At 40.4% G+C, this 18,554-nt stretch overlaps 1 protein-coding gene across 2 annotated transcripts in view; it reads right to left on the bottom strand.

The window, feature by feature from the left end:
* The window catches only part of SDK2 (sidekick cell adhesion molecule 2), a 482,261-nt gene extending 467,873 nt beyond the window's left edge, over nucleotides 1–14,388 (bottom strand). For both annotated transcript variants that reach the window (XM_075216839.1, XM_075216840.1), the window contains exon 1: nucleotides 13,855–14,388. In XM_075216839.1, coding sequence (XP_075072940.1) covers nucleotides 13,855–13,927 — 73 coding nt within the window. In that variant the 5' untranslated portion in view covers nucleotides 13,928–14,388. The remainder of the gene's footprint in view (nucleotides 1–13,854) is intronic.
* Nucleotides 14,389–18,554: the final 4,166 nt, after the last annotated feature.

The raw sequence follows: 18,554 nt of genomic DNA, 5'->3' as shown, positions 1-18,554 counted from the left end.
AGCATCTGGAGGCACAAGAGCAAACTGAAGATTGTCCAAAGAGTTAATAGCACATGTAGATCTCATTTCTGTCAAGGGCACAGCGAGTATTCAACCAAGCAAAGTAATCTGTGTCCCTGCAGGGGAACATATGGTGAAGATGTGATAGACGCAGAAGATGATGCGGAATAATCTGAAGAATTATGCTCACCAGCCTCTCATACTGCAAGAATGTATAGCTGATGTCCCACGTCTTGTACCTGATATCTCTCTCATTTCATTCACATACATAATAATAGTCCAATCTTAAAATTGTTCACCAGTAAAGCCTCATTTCTATTTATGACATATAAATTTATCCACATGATTCTGTAATATATTGCATATAACTCTTAAACTCCTTCCCTGCCAGAGGGGACAGCTACTCATCACTCTGTAATCCTCTATTTGTTACGTGTGCTGTAACTTTGATCCCAGTTCTGCATTCCAAACAGAAGGGATCCTGGAGACCTCATAACCTTGTGTGAGGGAACTGATTAATCTCTATAAAGTGAAGAAACTCATCCATCTCCAAATACACAAATTACATTGTTTCACCCAGAGGAAGGCCGGCTTCCAGATTTTAAGTTGTGCTTTTAGCGTATTGTAGCAGGGAGTCCTGTTTTAATCATGCAAGAAAGATGGAGTGGTCCAGGAGCCCGGCAAGAGTAACCAATGCACAGAAAGGATGATGGATTCCCAGCAAAGATAATTGATCAGAATATATAAAGATATATATATAAATAGTAAAGATATTTGAATTGTTAGAGACAAAGAACCTGTGTATGGATGATTGGGCAGATAAATGACTTCTTTGTTTTGCTATACAAAATGTTAGTATGTGTTTTATGTGTATGTGTGTATATGTGTGTGTGTGTGTGTGTGTGTATATGTGTATGTGTGTGTGTATGTATGTATGTTTGTATGTATGTATGTATGTATGTATATGTGTGTGTATATGTGTGTATGTATGTATGTATGTATGTATGTATGTATGTATGTATGTATGTGTGTATGTGTGTGTGTGTTTATATGTGTGTATATGTGTATGTGTTTTATATGTATGTATGTATGTATGTATGTATGTATGTATGTATGTGTGTGTATGTGGGTGTGTATGTGTATGTGTATGTGTGTGTGGGTGTGTGTGTGTGTTAACTCTGCTGCCTTAGATAACATCTGAGATGATGCACTTCTTACCACATATCATTAATATTGAAAGTTTATAAAACCGAAATATTTGCATTTGCATAATTCTTAGCTCTACCAACAGACTGGAAGGTAATTACCATCCTTGGAATAGCCTATATTTGCGGATGCCCAAAATGTGCTACCTGGGAGAGTGGCCTCATTTTATCATCATCATCATTTATTTACTGATAGGGTGTCCGATTCTGTAGTGCTGGACACTCATCTTATAGATACATAAATATAATAAACCTAATAACAGATACATGAATTTAATTAAATCACAACAACACACACATGGATAAACATGATACCTGTACAAATTGTAGAGTGAACAAACAGCAAAAGACTCAGCGTAAGAATCAGGGATGGACGAGGTGGACAGACATGAGACATAGAGTAGAGAGGACGCTACCTGTGAAAGCTTATACTCATGCACTTGGTGTCTGAGGAACAATTAAAGAGGAGATTTAGCAAGTGATAGAGCATGGGGCCCTACACCTAAGATCCCTAGTAGCTGACACCTAGGGCGGTGGCAATGCATATAGACTACATGCTGCCATATTACACCATACTGACAGTAATTCCTATCAAACAAGGTAGATCTCATACGCCAGCAGGGAAATTAATTTGGAAGCTAGGTGTATTCCAGCATTTAGAGCGTTACAGCTTGCTTCATCTGTTCCATGCCAAGGACGAGTGACTAATCGCACCCGGCTGGGTCCTGACCAGTGAGATTTCCAGGCAGTGCAGCCAAAGCTCACACACTGATGACAGGGTGATTAAATGCCATATGTTGCCTGAGGCCAGCCTTGCAAACAGTGCGGCAACGTTTATCCCGGGGTACCACCTATAATGCATTATCCAACTATCCGGAAGTGCCCCGATCATTAAGTAATGTGCTGCAGCTCCAGAGGAAGTTACTGGGTATGTCTGAAGCAGAGACAAAACTTAGGACACCAGAGTGACAGAGCTCAATGCTGGAGGAAAAATATAAAAAGAAAACCAGCCATCCCTCAGCTTCCTCTCGCCCAGCCATTCAACCACTTCTGATCAGCAAAGAGCTAACTAAATAAACATTGGTGACCAAGGCATCCTGACACCTCTATGCCTCTCCTCCAACCTGCACCACATAGTGAAACTGGAACTGGGCTGTGAATAACGGCCAGTAACCATTACAATCTGTTTTGACCATTAAAGTTACCATACACGCTGATATTACTGCTGCCAGAGCTGCACTTTTTCTTTTTCAATCACCACAATCCCTGGAGACATCTTTACTGGAGGTTCCCAATAGAATAGAGTCTCTGGCCTCATTAATAACAGCATTAAACAATACTGTGTCTGGGAACTCTTAGGGCCCAGAATCAATTCTAATGGTTTTAGCTGTTACTCGGGGGATATGAAAGAGGAGAAAATATTTAAAAACACAGGCTGGTAAAATGTACTGGGTCACCAGCTGGTATATACTGGGTGATGTTTGATGTAATATTCTGGTAATTTGGGCCACATAATATGCTTCAGGCAATTATATGCTGGTTCCTCTTATTAAGATGCCATATTGGCATGCTGTGCAATGTTAGATACCAAAAAAGATGCTGCTCTTAAAACCACAGCGGTTTTCAGGTCACTTTTTTAAAGCATCTGCACTTTACTTACTATCCACTATATAAACATTTTACATTCACTGTTTTTTTCTAATTAACCAGTGACATTTTTCACCCACAACAGCGTTAAACCACCATTATTTGTGTGTTCCGTTGCTCTGTGTTGATTTGACCCAAGCATTCTACGTCTGACTGGGAGAGATTGTCTTTCTGTAGATGTCCCTGTAGACCATTTCTTACAGTACCTTAGAGAGAAATACATTTCCAAATCCCAGTGTGACCATGTTACTTCTCTGTCTCTGCGTGTCTCCTGAGGATATCAAGATCTATGCTCCATTTAGGTTTTATACTATCTTGATAAAGTCTAGGGGGTATATTTACTAAACTGCGGGTTTGAAAAAGTGGAGATGTTGCCTATAGCAACCAATCAGATTCTAGCTTTCATTTATTTCGTTCATTCTACAAAATTACAGCTAGAATCTGATTGGTTGCTATAGGCAACATCTCCACTTTTTCAAACCCACAGTTTAGTAAATATAACCCTAACTCTTCACCTTATGATTGATATGGACTGCACATGGCTCTGTAGTCAAGTACTAATCAATGCCAATTAATGCACCACGCTCCCTCCCCAAAATGCTGCATTGATGTCTTTATAAGATCAAGGGCTAGATTTACTAAGCTGTGGGTTTGAAAAAGTGGGGATGTTGCCTATAGCAACCAATCAGATTCTAGCTTTCATTTATTTAGTACTTTCTACAAAATGACAGCTAGAATCTGATTGGTTGCTATAGGCAACATCCCTACTTTTTCAAACCCGCAGCTTAGTAAATCTAGCCCCAAATATGCATTTGTCTGGTTTACCTGTATGTTATAAAGAAATCTTTTGTAATTATCCAAATAATAGAGACCAGTTTAAAGTTAATTCCGCTTTTCCACAGAACATCGCCAGTATTACAGCACAAATATTAGCAAAGGAGTGAGTGGAAAACCATTCATAACTTAAAAATTCAGCATTTCTGGAAACAATAATCCATGATTATTTTTTTATGTACTGTTGAATCAGAAAATGCCTGCTGGTACTTTCACTGTCAGAAGGGCCTTCAATAGATGCCACTATAAATAGAAGGAGGTTCATTTCTAAATAAAATTACATTAAACACTGTAATACCAATGCCATAACAAATTATGCATAGCTGTACACTTTATAGGGCAATTATACTCTAACGACCCAATGAGATTACAATTTATGTCAAGATTCTAAACACAAATTATTTTACAGAGCGCAGAAAAGTAAAACAGCACTTCCCCATTTTCAGACAATATAAAATATAACAGCATACAATGGATACAATATTTAGGTCTATTTGGTACATGTTTATGGAAAACGCAGAATAGGCTACCAGGGAGTGCAAATATTGAAACAGTCCGAAGATCAAAGTTTCTTTAGAAAAACCCAGCAAGCAAATATATCCAGTAGAGTAAAGGGGAACAACTGATGGTATTATTTATGCTACTATTTTAGTCTAGAGCGTCTGCCTGGAGGTTATCCCACAAATTGGCCACTATTTCCTGTAATTCTGAAATCCAAATTTTCCTGCCAAATGCAGTGGTATAAGAAACGGTCACTGCAACTTCTAGATTTGCAAGAACCAAAACCGTATGATGTACCAGCCCTGTAGCTAGGAGGAGGTTTGTCAATGTACCTGGGATCATCATCATCATCACCATTTATTTATATAGCGCCGGCAAATTCCGTAGCGCTTTACAATTGGGAACAAACATTAATAAGACAATACTGGGTGATACATACAGACAGAGAGGTAAGAGAACCCTGCTCGCAAGCTTACAATTTATAGGGATTTACTAAATGCCTCAGCGACTGGTGCCTAGTGAACTTATGAACTGCATTTTCATGAAAATGGAGGCCTCCATTGTGTGTAAGTGACAGATACCCAGTAACAATTAAAATGGTCACTTTATTTTGTGGGTGAATTGAATGCAGTGGGATTATCAATATTCTCCAGCATTTTCCCTGTGTCACAAAAATCGTGGACAGACAGTGGTTTTCAATGAGAAAGTAGCTCAATGGATTAATGCACTGACTGAATAACAATGATCCCAAGGGCATTGTGGGAGACACCAGTTTAAATATCAGATATGACTACTTGTGATTTAATGGTGATTGATCTCTCCTTGAAGGCTGACTAGCAGGGCATACCCAGTCAAAGATGGTACCATGCAAGTGAATGTTAGGGTCACATGAAGGCTCACGTGCACTCATGTGATACAGTCTTTGGACGGGTATTCAAAATTTGAAGTTACAGGAGGACTCACTATATTTTAAGTGGTCTTTGGCAGGGGTACCTGTCAACTTTAGGAATAGTTGATTTATTTTCCCATGCCTTATGAGATTCAGATTATCTTGTGGATGTCACTATAGACCAGCGATCGTGGGTTTAGTACCATAACCTAGGCCAAGCAAGAGCTTCAGTGCTGGTACACCTATGGGAATTAATAAGCATTGTATATTAAAAGGGTGAAAAGGATAAAACAGCCAAACTAGGAAGGCCCACGGCATTTCAGAGGCTTTGTATGTACCAAGTGGGTTTTCCTGGTCTGGGTACCCTCATCTATCATTCCACTTTGGTGCCTCTAAATATGTCCTTGGAGTCTTTTGAGACGGCTTGGGAAATGGATACCCAATGCACACTTGACCAGGGATGATGGTCCCGGCTAAGACTTAGGATCTCCAAAGTGTCCATAAACACATCCATTAGGGAAAATGCTTACAAAGTATATATAAGGTGGTACATGGTACCTAACAAGCTGCACAGAATTTACCCAGGTACATTGGACCTTTGCTGGAGGGCTTCTGGGGGCGGGAGGACTTTCTTTCACATTTGGTGGCAATACCCCCTGGTAACCAGTCTCTTACTCAAAGTATCTGCGTTCCTCACCCAAATCCTGCACTTTGATATCACCGCTGACCCTATGGTCATGTTACTCTGCTCTTCAGTCAAATCACTTTCCAAACAGAGACTGGAAGTCCTCCCATCCTCCGGGCCTTCAGACGGTTGTCTCACGGGTTTTGGTACATAGTATCAATGGAATACATCACAAGCCTTCTTCAGGATAGGATTACTAAATTCCACATAGTGCGGGACCCATGGTATACCTTTCACCAATCCCCACTACCTGGCACTCAATAAGTTTATATTCTCTTCTCTTCTTTTTTGATGCCGGAGAGGGGCTGTCCGGGACACATCCCTTCTTAACTTTTTCCCTCTTTTCTCTCTCTCCAGCTTCCTTGTATTCCCCTCATCCTTCCTTATCCCACGTTTTCCCTCCCCTAAAATAGAAAACCCCAATAATATGTAGCCTTTTGAGGGTTCATTCTATGAATCCTTAGGGTATCTCAGGTCAAAATCAATAATTTAGGGCAGCTTAGTGGTTAGCACTTCAGCCTCACAGCACTGGGGTCATAAGTTTGATTCCCGACCATGGTCTTATCGGTGTGGAGTTTGTTCTCTCTGTGTTTGCGTGGGTTTCCTCCGGTTGCTCCTGTTTCCTCCCATACTCCAAAAACATACTGGTAGGTTAATTGTCTGCTATCAAACTGACCTTAGTCTCTGTGTGTGTGCATGTTAGGGAATTTAGACTGTAAGCTTCATTGGGCAGGGACCGATGTGAATGAGTTCTCTGTACAGCGCTGCAGAATTAGTGGCGCTATATAAATGATGATGATGATGATAATTACATGTAGGGGCTCACATGTCACAAACTATATAGATGACCTTGATGTTACCTCCTTTCCTCTTGTAGTTATATGTTTCTTGGTAGACATCCTGTGGATATGTATGCTCTCTAACTGATGCCAATTTCTTTTCTGTACCCTCATCTCATGTAGTTGTTGAAAATAAAAAGATTTAAAAAACAAATAAAACAAAGGGTGGAGGGGAAAGCTTTAACTCTGGTTTAAGTGAACCTTTAATTGTTCAAGGAAATGACATATGCCCAATTGTAAAGCGCTACGGAATTTGCTGGCACTATATAAATAAATGTTGATGATGATGATGATGATGATGATGATAGTGTCCATGTTTCTGCTTCTCTAGACAGAATAGATACACCACAGACTAGTTCTGTATGCGATTAGATCCTCTTCCACAACAAAGTGAGTGAGCCACACTAATCTAGTGACTACTAATGTAACTGTTGTTACATTAAACGCATGGCTGCAACCTAACAATATCTACGTCCATCTTGTGATCAATTTACTGGCAAAGCAAGAGAGTGCCAGCCATGCCAGCGCTACGGCATGCCAGCCTGGCTGCAGACAATCACAGGTGTCCTGGCAGTTGCCAGTGATGATTTAGGATCATATTGTAAACCTTCCTGCAGTAAAACTGGCGTGAGAAGCAATGGACAGGGGCCAAAGCTCTACCTTAAATTTATTAGTACGATTCAGTTTCATAGCCCTGACATATAAAAGCTGACTGTAGATAAAGAGCAAGATGCTCGTTTCCAACACATTCTCAGAGACCCCAATGCTTCCCTTTTATAGGCATGTCTGAACGGTTCTGCTTCTTACTTTGTTACAACGAATCTCAGACCAGCTTAGCAAGAATTCACAGCAACGGATTTACCGTCAAACTGCTGGCGGATCACAGCGGAGGAGCCTTGGCAATGAGCGCTGTATAAGTCGTTACAGTTTAATTGTCTGACAATGTGACCAAACTCAAAATATCCAACTACTTAGACGGCCATCTGCAGCAAGGCAATAGCACCCGTCACCTACTGATGCAAATAGTGCTTTATATCCTTAGGTTGTGATTTAACCCGCTACAACAGGCAGGTCAGCATACATACATACATACATACATACATACATACATACATACTAGTATGTTAATTGTCTGATATCAAAATTGACCCTAGTCTGTCTCTGTCTGTCTGTCTGTGTGTGTATGTTAGGGAATTTAGACTGTAAGCTTCAATGGGGCAGGGACTGATGTGAGTGAGTTCTCTGTACAGCGCTGCGGAATCAGTGGCGCTATATAAATAAATGGTGATGATGATGATGATATGTAACTCACAAAGGTATACAATAGGACTAGTGGATGAGCATTGCACCACCAGGGGGTGACATTCACCTAGATGAGGAACATCAGGGCCAGGGCCGGAATAAGGGAATGGAGGCCCCTGGGCTAAGGGGGCCTCAATTCCCCCATGGCCCCCAAGACTCAGTGTGTCATTGTTTTAGGACCCTAAAAAGAATCAGCTTCCAATACAATGTATGACATATCTGAAAAACAGTAACCCTAGAAACAGATTCTGTAGCTCCAGTAAGGGTACGACACACTGGTTGCACACCTCTGGGGGTAAATGTATCAAGCTGTGAGTTTCTGGTGGGTTTGTAAAGTGCAGATGTTTCCTATGGCAACCAATCAGATGATAGCTATCATTTTGTAGAATGTACTAAATAAATGAGAGCTACAATCTGATTGGTTGCTATAGACAACATCTCCCCTTTTCAAACCCACTGGAAATTCACAGCTTGATACATTTACCCCCTGGTCTAAGTGGTGGAGGATAGAGGAATGTGTGTGGTGGGCAGAGTCACAGTTTCATTGCCTACATGCCCCCAAGATGTAGATTCGACTCTTGGCAGTGCACATTTTATAAATACATGTCTATGGGATGGATGTTGAATTAAATAAAAGGGTCACAGGCAGAGCGGCGGTGAATGACGGCGGTGCGATCGCCCCGGGCGCAAGCCCAAGGGGGCGCAGCTGCCCGATACCCAAGCAACAATCGATTCCTCAATACCTGGAATAGCTTGGCGCTTCTGCCCGCAGTGGAACGCATGTGCGTTCCACCGAAAGCAGGAAGTTCGGCATTCAAATGCCGGACTTCCTGTCAGTGGAACGCATATGCGTTCCACTGACAGGAAGTCCGGCATTTGAATGCCGAACTTCCTGCTTGTTCCACTGCGGGCAGAAGCGCCAAGCTATTCCAGGTATGCTTTTGGCAAATTTTATATATGACACCGAGGATTTACCTCGTGAGCGCGGTCAGCGCTGTGCAATAGAACGGGGTTCCCTGCACCGTTAATTAGATTAAGGACACCGCTGGACTCCAATCATACTGCTGGACTAATTGAGGTTGGTTTTTAGTCTGCTATTGGACCCTATTTTTCCTCCAATATATAGCCACTTGTTTGGACCAAAAGGACATACTATCTTTACACAAGGTTATTTGCAGCAGCCTCTTATGCCCCGATACAATTGGACCCCCGGATTTTGTTGTGTGGAATATAAGCACTGGTTGCTATGTTTATGTTTTTGCACTATATTGAATGACCATTCCTTTTATTTATTTATTTGGATGTATTAATAAATGTTATTGTTTTAATCCATGTTACAATCGCAACATCATTACCATTTGAAGTCTTCAATATTTTTATTTACTACAAGATAATTGAGCGCAATTGCTTTACCTTTTTGTTATATATGACACCTACAGGATTATTTCAGTATCTTTTTGATGGCATAGTTAATTTTAACAAAATGGCAATTGGTCTCAGTTTCTAGATTCACTTTTGATTTGACCAAAATACATAGAGCCCAGATAAGCAGAAGTGTGCCGTAAAACATCACAACTGCTGTGGAGCAAGTCACGTAGCTTAGGTTGGTTGGTTAAAATAGCAGCAATAACTGCAATATGCCTTGATACAGTCATATGTGTGACCCCAAAATGAGCTTGATTTCCCCCATAATCATATAAAAGTTAATCTGCTCATTGTGTACATGTTAGTTCTTTGCTCTGCTAGTACCACATGGAGAGGTTTTAGGCTGCCTGAATGTCTAACTTACTAAACTAAAGCTAACATTTAATTTGATGCCAAAAGCACTAGTTAAAGAGAGGTGAATGTTGTGACTTCCCCAAAAGTTGACTATCCTTTAAAATTTGCTGCACTAACTTACCTAGGTACAAAGTACTATCCCTAATTTACAGAGACAATTCCAGATCTTGAACAAGTTTGTCCCTTAAGCAGCAAACATTGGCCAAATTTACAGTACAATTGCTGTTATTCTGCAATGCTAACCACTGTGCCGCCCAGTAATGATAGTCTCTCTCTCTCTGTAAAGTGCTAGCCACACCCACACATTAGGTTGGCCACACCCACTTGTCAAATGCCACTCCCACTGTCTCGCCCAGGGCACCAAAATGTCTAGTTACGGCACTGGTCACAGGGCACAGCCAGGGCCGGTGCTAGGGTCCACGGCGCCCTAGGCATTTTTAAAAAAGTGGCGCCTCTCTGCTCCGTCTCCTCCCCTCCACTCACTGACACTAGTAAGTGGAGGGGAGGAGACGGAGCAGAGAGGCGGCGGTGGTGACAAAATAGCCTCTTCCCCCCCCCTCCCCGTCCATCTGAATGCTGTGCGGCGGCCGTGACAGGTATGGTCAGCGGTCGCCGCACAGTTTTAAAGTATTTTAGAATACTGTCGCGCCCTCCAGAGCCCGGCGCCCTAGGCAAGTGCCTAACCTTGCCTAATGGGAGCGCCGGGCCTGGGCACAGCAATGCTGTAGATCTTTTCACAAACAACTTGGGTTCTTGGCTAACATTGTCCTAACTTCAACCAGAAATCTCTGAAGTAAAATTTCTGGGAGGCTTGTGTGAAGCAACGGTCTTTCTGTCTCTGGAAGCACATACATACAACTTAATGCATCTTGCCCAAGCAGAACAAGGAAGTACTGAGCTGAACAGAAATGGCAACAGTTTATCATAAACAGATTCACATTTTTGCAATGATCCCAGAAACAGACTTTTCCAATACAAATAATTTATTGGTCAATATGTTCTTTAACTGTTTAGTTCTGGATAAACCAGAGTGCACACAGGTGGCATTTAACTGGCTCTTCAATCATGTCATGAAGCAATTTGCTCATGTCTCCAATATCTGAGAAATGATAGCCCACATGAGTTATACACTGTAAATAACACATCCTAATGAAATTGCAAACTAGGCTGCACCCCAGGACTTCCAGACACAACAGGAGTCAGACACTAGCACAAAATAAAACAATTTAACCCAAATTCCAAACTATGTTTTGCAAGTTACATTTGTGCTGAATGGGTGGAAAAGAGAAGTCTTTTAAAGGGAAAGCTTAACCTACATTAAAAGTGTTATACATCTTGGCCATTCCCCCAGTATGAGTAGTGAGGTCTCCTATCCCAAAACCAATATTATTCCCAATCACAGCCTTCCCAAACTCTGTATTCTCCAAGCAAGAAGTGTGTCTAACTATATCCTAGTCTGCTTAATATCTCTGGTTCTAGTACCTCTCCTGAGTGACCTTCCCATCGCTCTCTTCCCAGAGAATTCCATTGTCTTTGTTGTATGTTTACATGAGTTACAGGACTATTAATTGTACAATGTACAGTTTACAATTCACTCACCTGACCAGTATTAGTAATATTATAATACATTTAGAAAGTGCCAACATCTCCGGCAGCAATGTACAGCGTAAGCAGCATGTACAGGAAAGATTGCAATTACAATTGACATTATAACAATTAGACGGAGAAACATATAGGAATGTGGACACTGCTTGGAAGAGCCTTTAATTTAAAAAGGTTCAAAAGCCTGTAGGATTGTGTGCTAAGGGTACAGGGCTTGTGTGCTGGGAAAATGGGTCAAAACACATGCAAACTAACCTGTGCTTCTGTGATGCATTTTTTAATGCACTATTAACAATACAATATATTGTACTGGTAGTGTGCCTTAACGCATGAGATATAGGTCACTCCACATTGCAAAAAATTAAAATACAAAAAGGTGAGAACGAGTCCATAAGAAACTATTCATCCTATTTTAAGGTGCTTTTCAGATATTTGCTAGTGGTCAAAGAGCATGCAACAGCGGGCAGGTGTGAACCAACCTTTGTGTTAATGTATGATACCTGCCTGATTATATATATGGCATACTGGCAAGGGTGTATTTGCACCAAAAGATTGACGAAACCAACATATATCTTTATATCTGGGAGACACATAGGAAGAGAGAGTTACACATTGTTATAGCCCACAGTAAAGCAACATGTTTTTTTAAATGTCAGTTTCCTTGGTTTGGTCATCTCAAGCAGTTTTACTTTGCACATACAGTAACCTATATTTATATACTTGGCGTGTGAGATTCTTATGCCTGTATATCACCCCATTGTGATATGGAAAGCATCAGACAAGTACAAACCATAACTCTTACAGAAAGATTTACAGCGCTCTCAATGAGCGGGGAGCATGGAGAAGCATAAATAGACAAGGGAGGTAATGCAGAGTAATACACACTAATGAAAAACACAAAAGCACTGGATATTCTCATCCATCTCTTAAGACTTAATGCAGGGGAGGTTTTATAAACTGATTTTTGACTATAAGCTCCAGATTTCTATAGATTCCTGAGGTACTAGAAACTTTAACGACATATTTATAAATATGAGTACTGAAGCAAAAGTTTAGTAAATTAGCACGCAAGTTTATAATATGGGGGACAAACTTTCTTTCACTCTGGTGTGCTATGTCGGAGCCACTTGCGCTTGGCGCAGAAAATATTCACCCATAGTGATGATCACATATTTAATATGCTATACCTGTTCACTCCCTGGCACAAAGTTATTAACATTGGTAAGTCTGAACATTAAAATTTCCAAGCCAACTTGATGCCACCTCAGACACACCACTGTATGTCTGCCCCCAAAAACAAAACCGCACTAGTCTAGCCTCTGCTCAGTGAAAAGTAAGTAACATTCTGCAGACGGAGCTGAATTATAGAGCATTGGTCGAAACTATACATTGTAAAACACTTATTTCTTATGCAAGATTATCACAGTGACATACTCTATAGGAATGGCAAAAAAAGCACAAATCAGATTTTACTGCATGATTAGAGTATATAGGTATTTCATTATGAATATCAGCCAGCATATGGCGAGCTGAACGCTGTATAATGTGTCCATATATAGCAGTTGTTTTATTGAGTCTCACACGTTATACAGGGCATGTGGATTACTTAAAATAATAACAAAACTCACTGACTTCATTCTTTCAGAATCCAGCAGCCCTGTGGAAGAGAGTGAGCTTATTAACCCCTTCCGTGCTGGAAAAAACACATAGATGCTGAAGTGTCAGCCTATTTTGTCACAGCAGCTCTGTGAAAACATATTTCATTTAATGATGGTCACCAAGCAATATTAACCCCTGAATAGTCAGAAGTCAGTTAGTAGCATGGGACCAAGATACAAGGCTTGAAAATGGTTCTAAGAATTTTCACTGGTAAAGTGGCTGTAAACTTCAGCTGTGGTGGACAGAAGGCGCCAATTGATACCCAATTGTTACTTTTCTGCCCTCCTGTGTTGTGCCATGTAGCACACTGGATACTGTATAGTGTATGTTCAGAATACCAATGACACGCTGAGCGAGATACTGAGACAAGACACTTAGCAACTGATAGAGTTTATCTGTACACTACCCTGTCTGAAAACAGGTGCAGTGCACACCTATACTACAAATACAAGTAAGGTTTATATAGACAGATTAATAAACAGATATAAAAGTAAGCACTATAAAATATATATATATATATATATATATATATATATATATATATATATATATATATTTATGTTATATACATACTACACCTTAGTAGTCTAAATCAGTTCATTGGTTCACAAGACATATCTGCACAGTGTATTGCAGTATTTAAAGTGTTACACTGTATGGAAATTGCAGGAGCCTCGTAAGTATGAACACAAGCACACACCTGTACATTTGTACCATAATTGCATTTTATCACAACCTCTGCCTGAATAATCCATATTCTTTTATCAAGATCTATAACAGAAATGGCATCGGTCATGATATAGGAAAGAGTTTAGAGTGATACAGATGGGTATATGTACAAGGTGAAATATTTACTAATGATCATTATGCTCTGGTATCACACACACCCTTCTTACATCCCTGGGTACCAACCTTGAGCACAGGCTAGACGCAACACCCCCAAAACTGACATCCATATACAGGTCTGCAAGTATCCTCCAGACATTCTCCCTGTTGTAATCCTGAGTGCAGCTTCCAGGAGATTGGGGTGAGTATGAGTAAGCTCTATGACAAGAGGCTTGCACTTTGAGTATCTGCTTCTCCCCCCAAATCGCAACCTGTTTTCACTGCAATAAGGTGATGTTTGAAACTGCTGCACATTGAGCGGAAGAATACTGGGTCCCGTGATATTCGTGGGTTCACTCTAATCCCAGATCAGCGAAGTTTTATGCGCAGAGTCTCCTTCCAAGCCCTTGATCCTCCTGTCTGAGCTCTTCAGGAGAAAGTTTATGAGCCCTGCTCCCCAGGGTGGGCAATGCATTAGGGTGGCGAAGTGTTTCTGCTTGTCCATACAGTTCTCTGGCAATCTGTGAGGAGAGCCTCCTGCAAGGCTCTGTTCTTTCTCTCTACTTGCTTGTTCCTTGACTGCTTCCAGCTTGCCTGCTACTCCATGGATGGTGAGCAGGGGAATGCTGCTGGAGCCAAAAGAGCTAGGGTAAGGAGGAGGGAGAAAGGGAATGAGACGGGAGGAGGGATATATAGTGTACAACAGTGAGTATCGCCACCTAGCGGACACGCTGTGGTATTGTAACAAACATTTATATTACGACATTTTCAGTAGCTTGTGCACATTGGGAGAACGAGCTATGGGAAGGAAGTATCTATTCTGCACAATTTATGGATGTCAATAATAGCAGGTCACCTTTTCTGATTTAACAGTACATGAAAAACTATATATCATTTTATTCAAGTCCTACTTTGTTTTGTTAATGAACATATTAGGCAGCACTGTACTAAGCATATTTAAATAATTCATTTCAGTCCCTGTCCCACTGGAGCCTACAAACTAAATTCACTACCACATGCACATACGTAGGATAGGGTCAATTTTGTCAGAAACCACTTAACCTACCAGGATGACCCACAGAAGCATGAGGAGAACATACCAACTCCTTACAAATAGAGCCTTACGGCTAGATTTACTAAGCTGCGGGTTTGAAAAAGTGGGGATGTTGCCTATCGCAACCAATCAGATTCTAGCTGTCATTTTGTAGAAGGTACTAAATAAATGAAAGCTAGAATCTGATTGGTTGATATAGGCAACATCCCCACTTTTTCAAACCCGCAGCTTAGTAAATCTAGCCCTTAGTCATAATTGAACTTGTGACCCCCAACACTGTGAGGCAACAATGCTAACCAATACGCAACAATGGTGCCCTATTTTTTAAAAAACTTATACTTGCAACCACTTCCTTATTACAGTGACACATATATGGCATCCCTAGTCTGCCCAAAATCGGAACTGTCCTAGTCAGAACAATTGTCAGACTGTGCTGCACTTTCCAACCTGCTCTTGAAGCTTTGATTACTTGTTGCTGCTGGTGTTTTAATCTCTGTTGATGCTTGGCCGGATCCTGGAACGTTTGGAAAAGTTATTCCCTTCCTGGAAAGCCGAGCAACAAGTGAAAACCTCTAGCCCCTCCTCCCCCACAACATTAAATCAGTGACACCCACATTTAAAAAGTAGGCCTGCATCCTCCCTGTCAAATTATTAGCCCAACATTTTTATTACACAGACCTCACATTGCATCTTTAGCTCCTCAATATTAATACCCCCATCAACCCCACTTCACATTAATGTCCATCACATTTAAGGCAGAACCCATATATAAAATTAAAGGCCACTACTTGATACTACATTGCATCATGCCCACTCTTAGCAACAGTATTTAGCATAAAACATATACAACAATTGTATTGTATTGTTGGGTTGATGTCTATTAATCTATATCTATTAATCTATATGTTGGGGATGCGCTTGAGAGTTCAAGCATCAGATACATTGTAACCGACGATGTAAACTTTAACAACATGTTTTGATATTTTGTAGAGGTGGCTGAACGGTGCCATACTGTCTTTTCTTAAATTACAGAAGAACTTAAACTGTCCCGTTAGTCGTCATAGCTAACAGAGTAAATTGCATAATACAACATACCATATGCAGCGTACAACATAACAGGGTCATACAAGAGACAACAGGTAAGAGATGACACTACCTGTGAGAATATATATCATAACCATATTATAGAGAGTATTAATATAAATACAAAAAAACCCACAAAGATTAAATTTCATATTTATCTATTTCTAAAATATTTGACTACTACGTGCCTGTAAAGATGTAATAAATAAGCTTTGGAAGAATGGTTTGGCTTTATACGGTCACCTGCCGGCCACATGTGGTACTCCAGAAGCTGGCGTTTTTTTCTTTTTGTGAAGAGTAAATTTAGATGGATGTTTATTCCTGTTTTTCCTAGGTGATTCTTCCTCTCATGCATGCAGGAATGTAGAAAATTAGTTTTTAATCCCCATGCATTCAATTGGAGTATTCTTATAAAAAAAAAGTCAGGCACAGAACATAACCTCTTTTTGGAGAATAACATTGAAGTGAATTTAGGGGAGCTTTGGTGGGCATATCTGAAGTGTCAAGGCGCTTATACACTACAAAAAAAAAGTGATGATGTATTCCTAATGTGTATCTTTAAAATCTTCCCAATCTTTCTTACATAAGGGGGGTTTCAGACACCTGTTATCTCCTTCCCTAAAATGGCCTGCAGCAGCAACCATATAATGTAATTTCATGTTACCTATGTTTTAAGTAGAACTAACCCATTCCCAAATACTCCATCTCTATCGGTCAGGTGGTTGAGCACAAAGATGAACAACCACTTACATTTCAGGGTGATAATCTACTAAAAATTTAACATATAATAGATGAGCTTTAATCTGTAGTATGTTCAGATAGGAGATCATGTAACATGTCCAGAACTCTCTGCTTCTCATCCTCTCTCCAGTGAGCTCTAAATCGCCCTGCAAAGCATTATGAGAATTTTACTCCAATGATAACTGGTTGTCTGTCTCTGCTACATAAAACCAAACTCTTTCTCTATTGAATAGTTTTCTTTTGACTTCTCTCTCAATGTTCCTTCTATTCCAATCTGTGATGTTCTGTGGTACAGTTAAAAGCATTTCCAGACATGCTCTCTTCCAAACACTGCTGTAGCTGTAACAACAAGTGCACCTCCCCGCTGTGAATAAGAATGGGTCCCTAGAGTCTTTAATTGGCTATGTCTCTGTGCTGTCATGTTCTCCTGCCACAGAGATTGCCTGACCCTCCTTTTTCATCCAAAAACAGCATTATCACTAATTAGAACACTGACAAGTGTTTATAACCCTCTGCAGAACATTTCACAATCCCAGAGTTGGGCCTATAATGAGGTAACGCAGCAGTTTTTTTCTATTGGAATGGGAGGGGGGGGGAACCAAAATGTCAGGCACTAAATTTAAAAATATCTAATATTCTTTCAGTTTTGCTCTAATCATCTAGATCTAATCATGCTTAAGTGAGGATATTTGCCTTTTATATTGTATAACTGAGTAATCTACCTGTCCCTGTTAATTGCTACACAGGTTGAGAAGGGTATCACCTCAGTTACATCCTCAGGCAGCACAGTTACTAGTTTTACCCCTTTAAATATTTTGTACTATACCCATAAGTGGCAGATGCCCTACCCGCTCTCCCTCTTAAAAGAAAGACACGCACAATCAAATCGGCAAGTAAATTGTGGAGGTGGAAGCCACTGTTTTTTAAAAGTAAAAACTCAAATTAAACTAGGGGATTTAAAGAGCACCCACCTCATCATTTCAACATATCTTCTTACCAGCTAAGGCATGGCTGCCCTATTATATAACTCAGGCCTGCTTACACTGGGAAACTTTGAAAGTATATACTTCTTGTCTAATGCATATAGCACATGCATTCCAGCTCAAGAACGTCTCCGTAATGCTTGCCCAACCTGCCATTCACACACTCACATCTGGTCAATCATTCCCCCGTCCTTCTAACCCAGTCCTGACACCAGACTTGCCTTAGTCCCTCTCCAGATCTTTAGGTCCCACCTCTATCTGCACCATGAAGCTCATGACTGTCTGTCACAACATGCCTCATCTAAAACCCCCCTATTCTCCACAATAGATTGCATTCTTACCTTGTACTCTTTTTCTCCGGCTACAGACCAATACCCCTTATGTATCATTCATAGATCTGACACATTAGTGCAAAAATAAGCACTAAAATGAAATATCTGTGTATCTGAATAAGTTATCAGTGATGTAATATGCAGGCTAAAACACACCCCAAAAAATAACATGGAGATTTTGTGCTCAGCGTTGGTCACGCCATACATTACATGCAGATTACTTTGCTACTTACGTTACATGAAAGAGAAGAAAACGTGCAATTAGAAGCCAAATATTGACATATTCGGAATTAATCATACATACAACTTCTTATATATCATACCAGCAATTTGTTTAGTAAATGTTATTTTTTTAGTATATGTTTATTTTTTTAGTATTTATTTTGTCTTGCTTGTCTCCTTCTAACCAGCCCTCCCCGATGTAGCAATGTGACGACTTAAAAAGCACCAATACACACAAGGGAGGAGAAATTGGACAAAATAAGACTGCTCTGATCCACTCAACCCCACCCTGATCTGTCCAGAAACACCCACTTTGGGTGAAACTCCACCCACTTTCATGTAAGCGCTGTCCCTTTCGAGGCCCATAATCTG

Source organism: Mixophyes fleayi, chromosome 6 (genome assembly GCF_038048845.1).
Source record: "Mixophyes fleayi isolate aMixFle1 chromosome 6, aMixFle1.hap1, whole genome shotgun sequence".
Taxonomy (NCBI): domain Eukaryota; kingdom Metazoa; phylum Chordata; class Amphibia; order Anura; family Limnodynastidae; genus Mixophyes; species Mixophyes fleayi.
The sequence above is the reverse complement of the archived record's forward strand: the minus strand, read 5'-3'. Positions and strand labels throughout refer to the sequence as shown.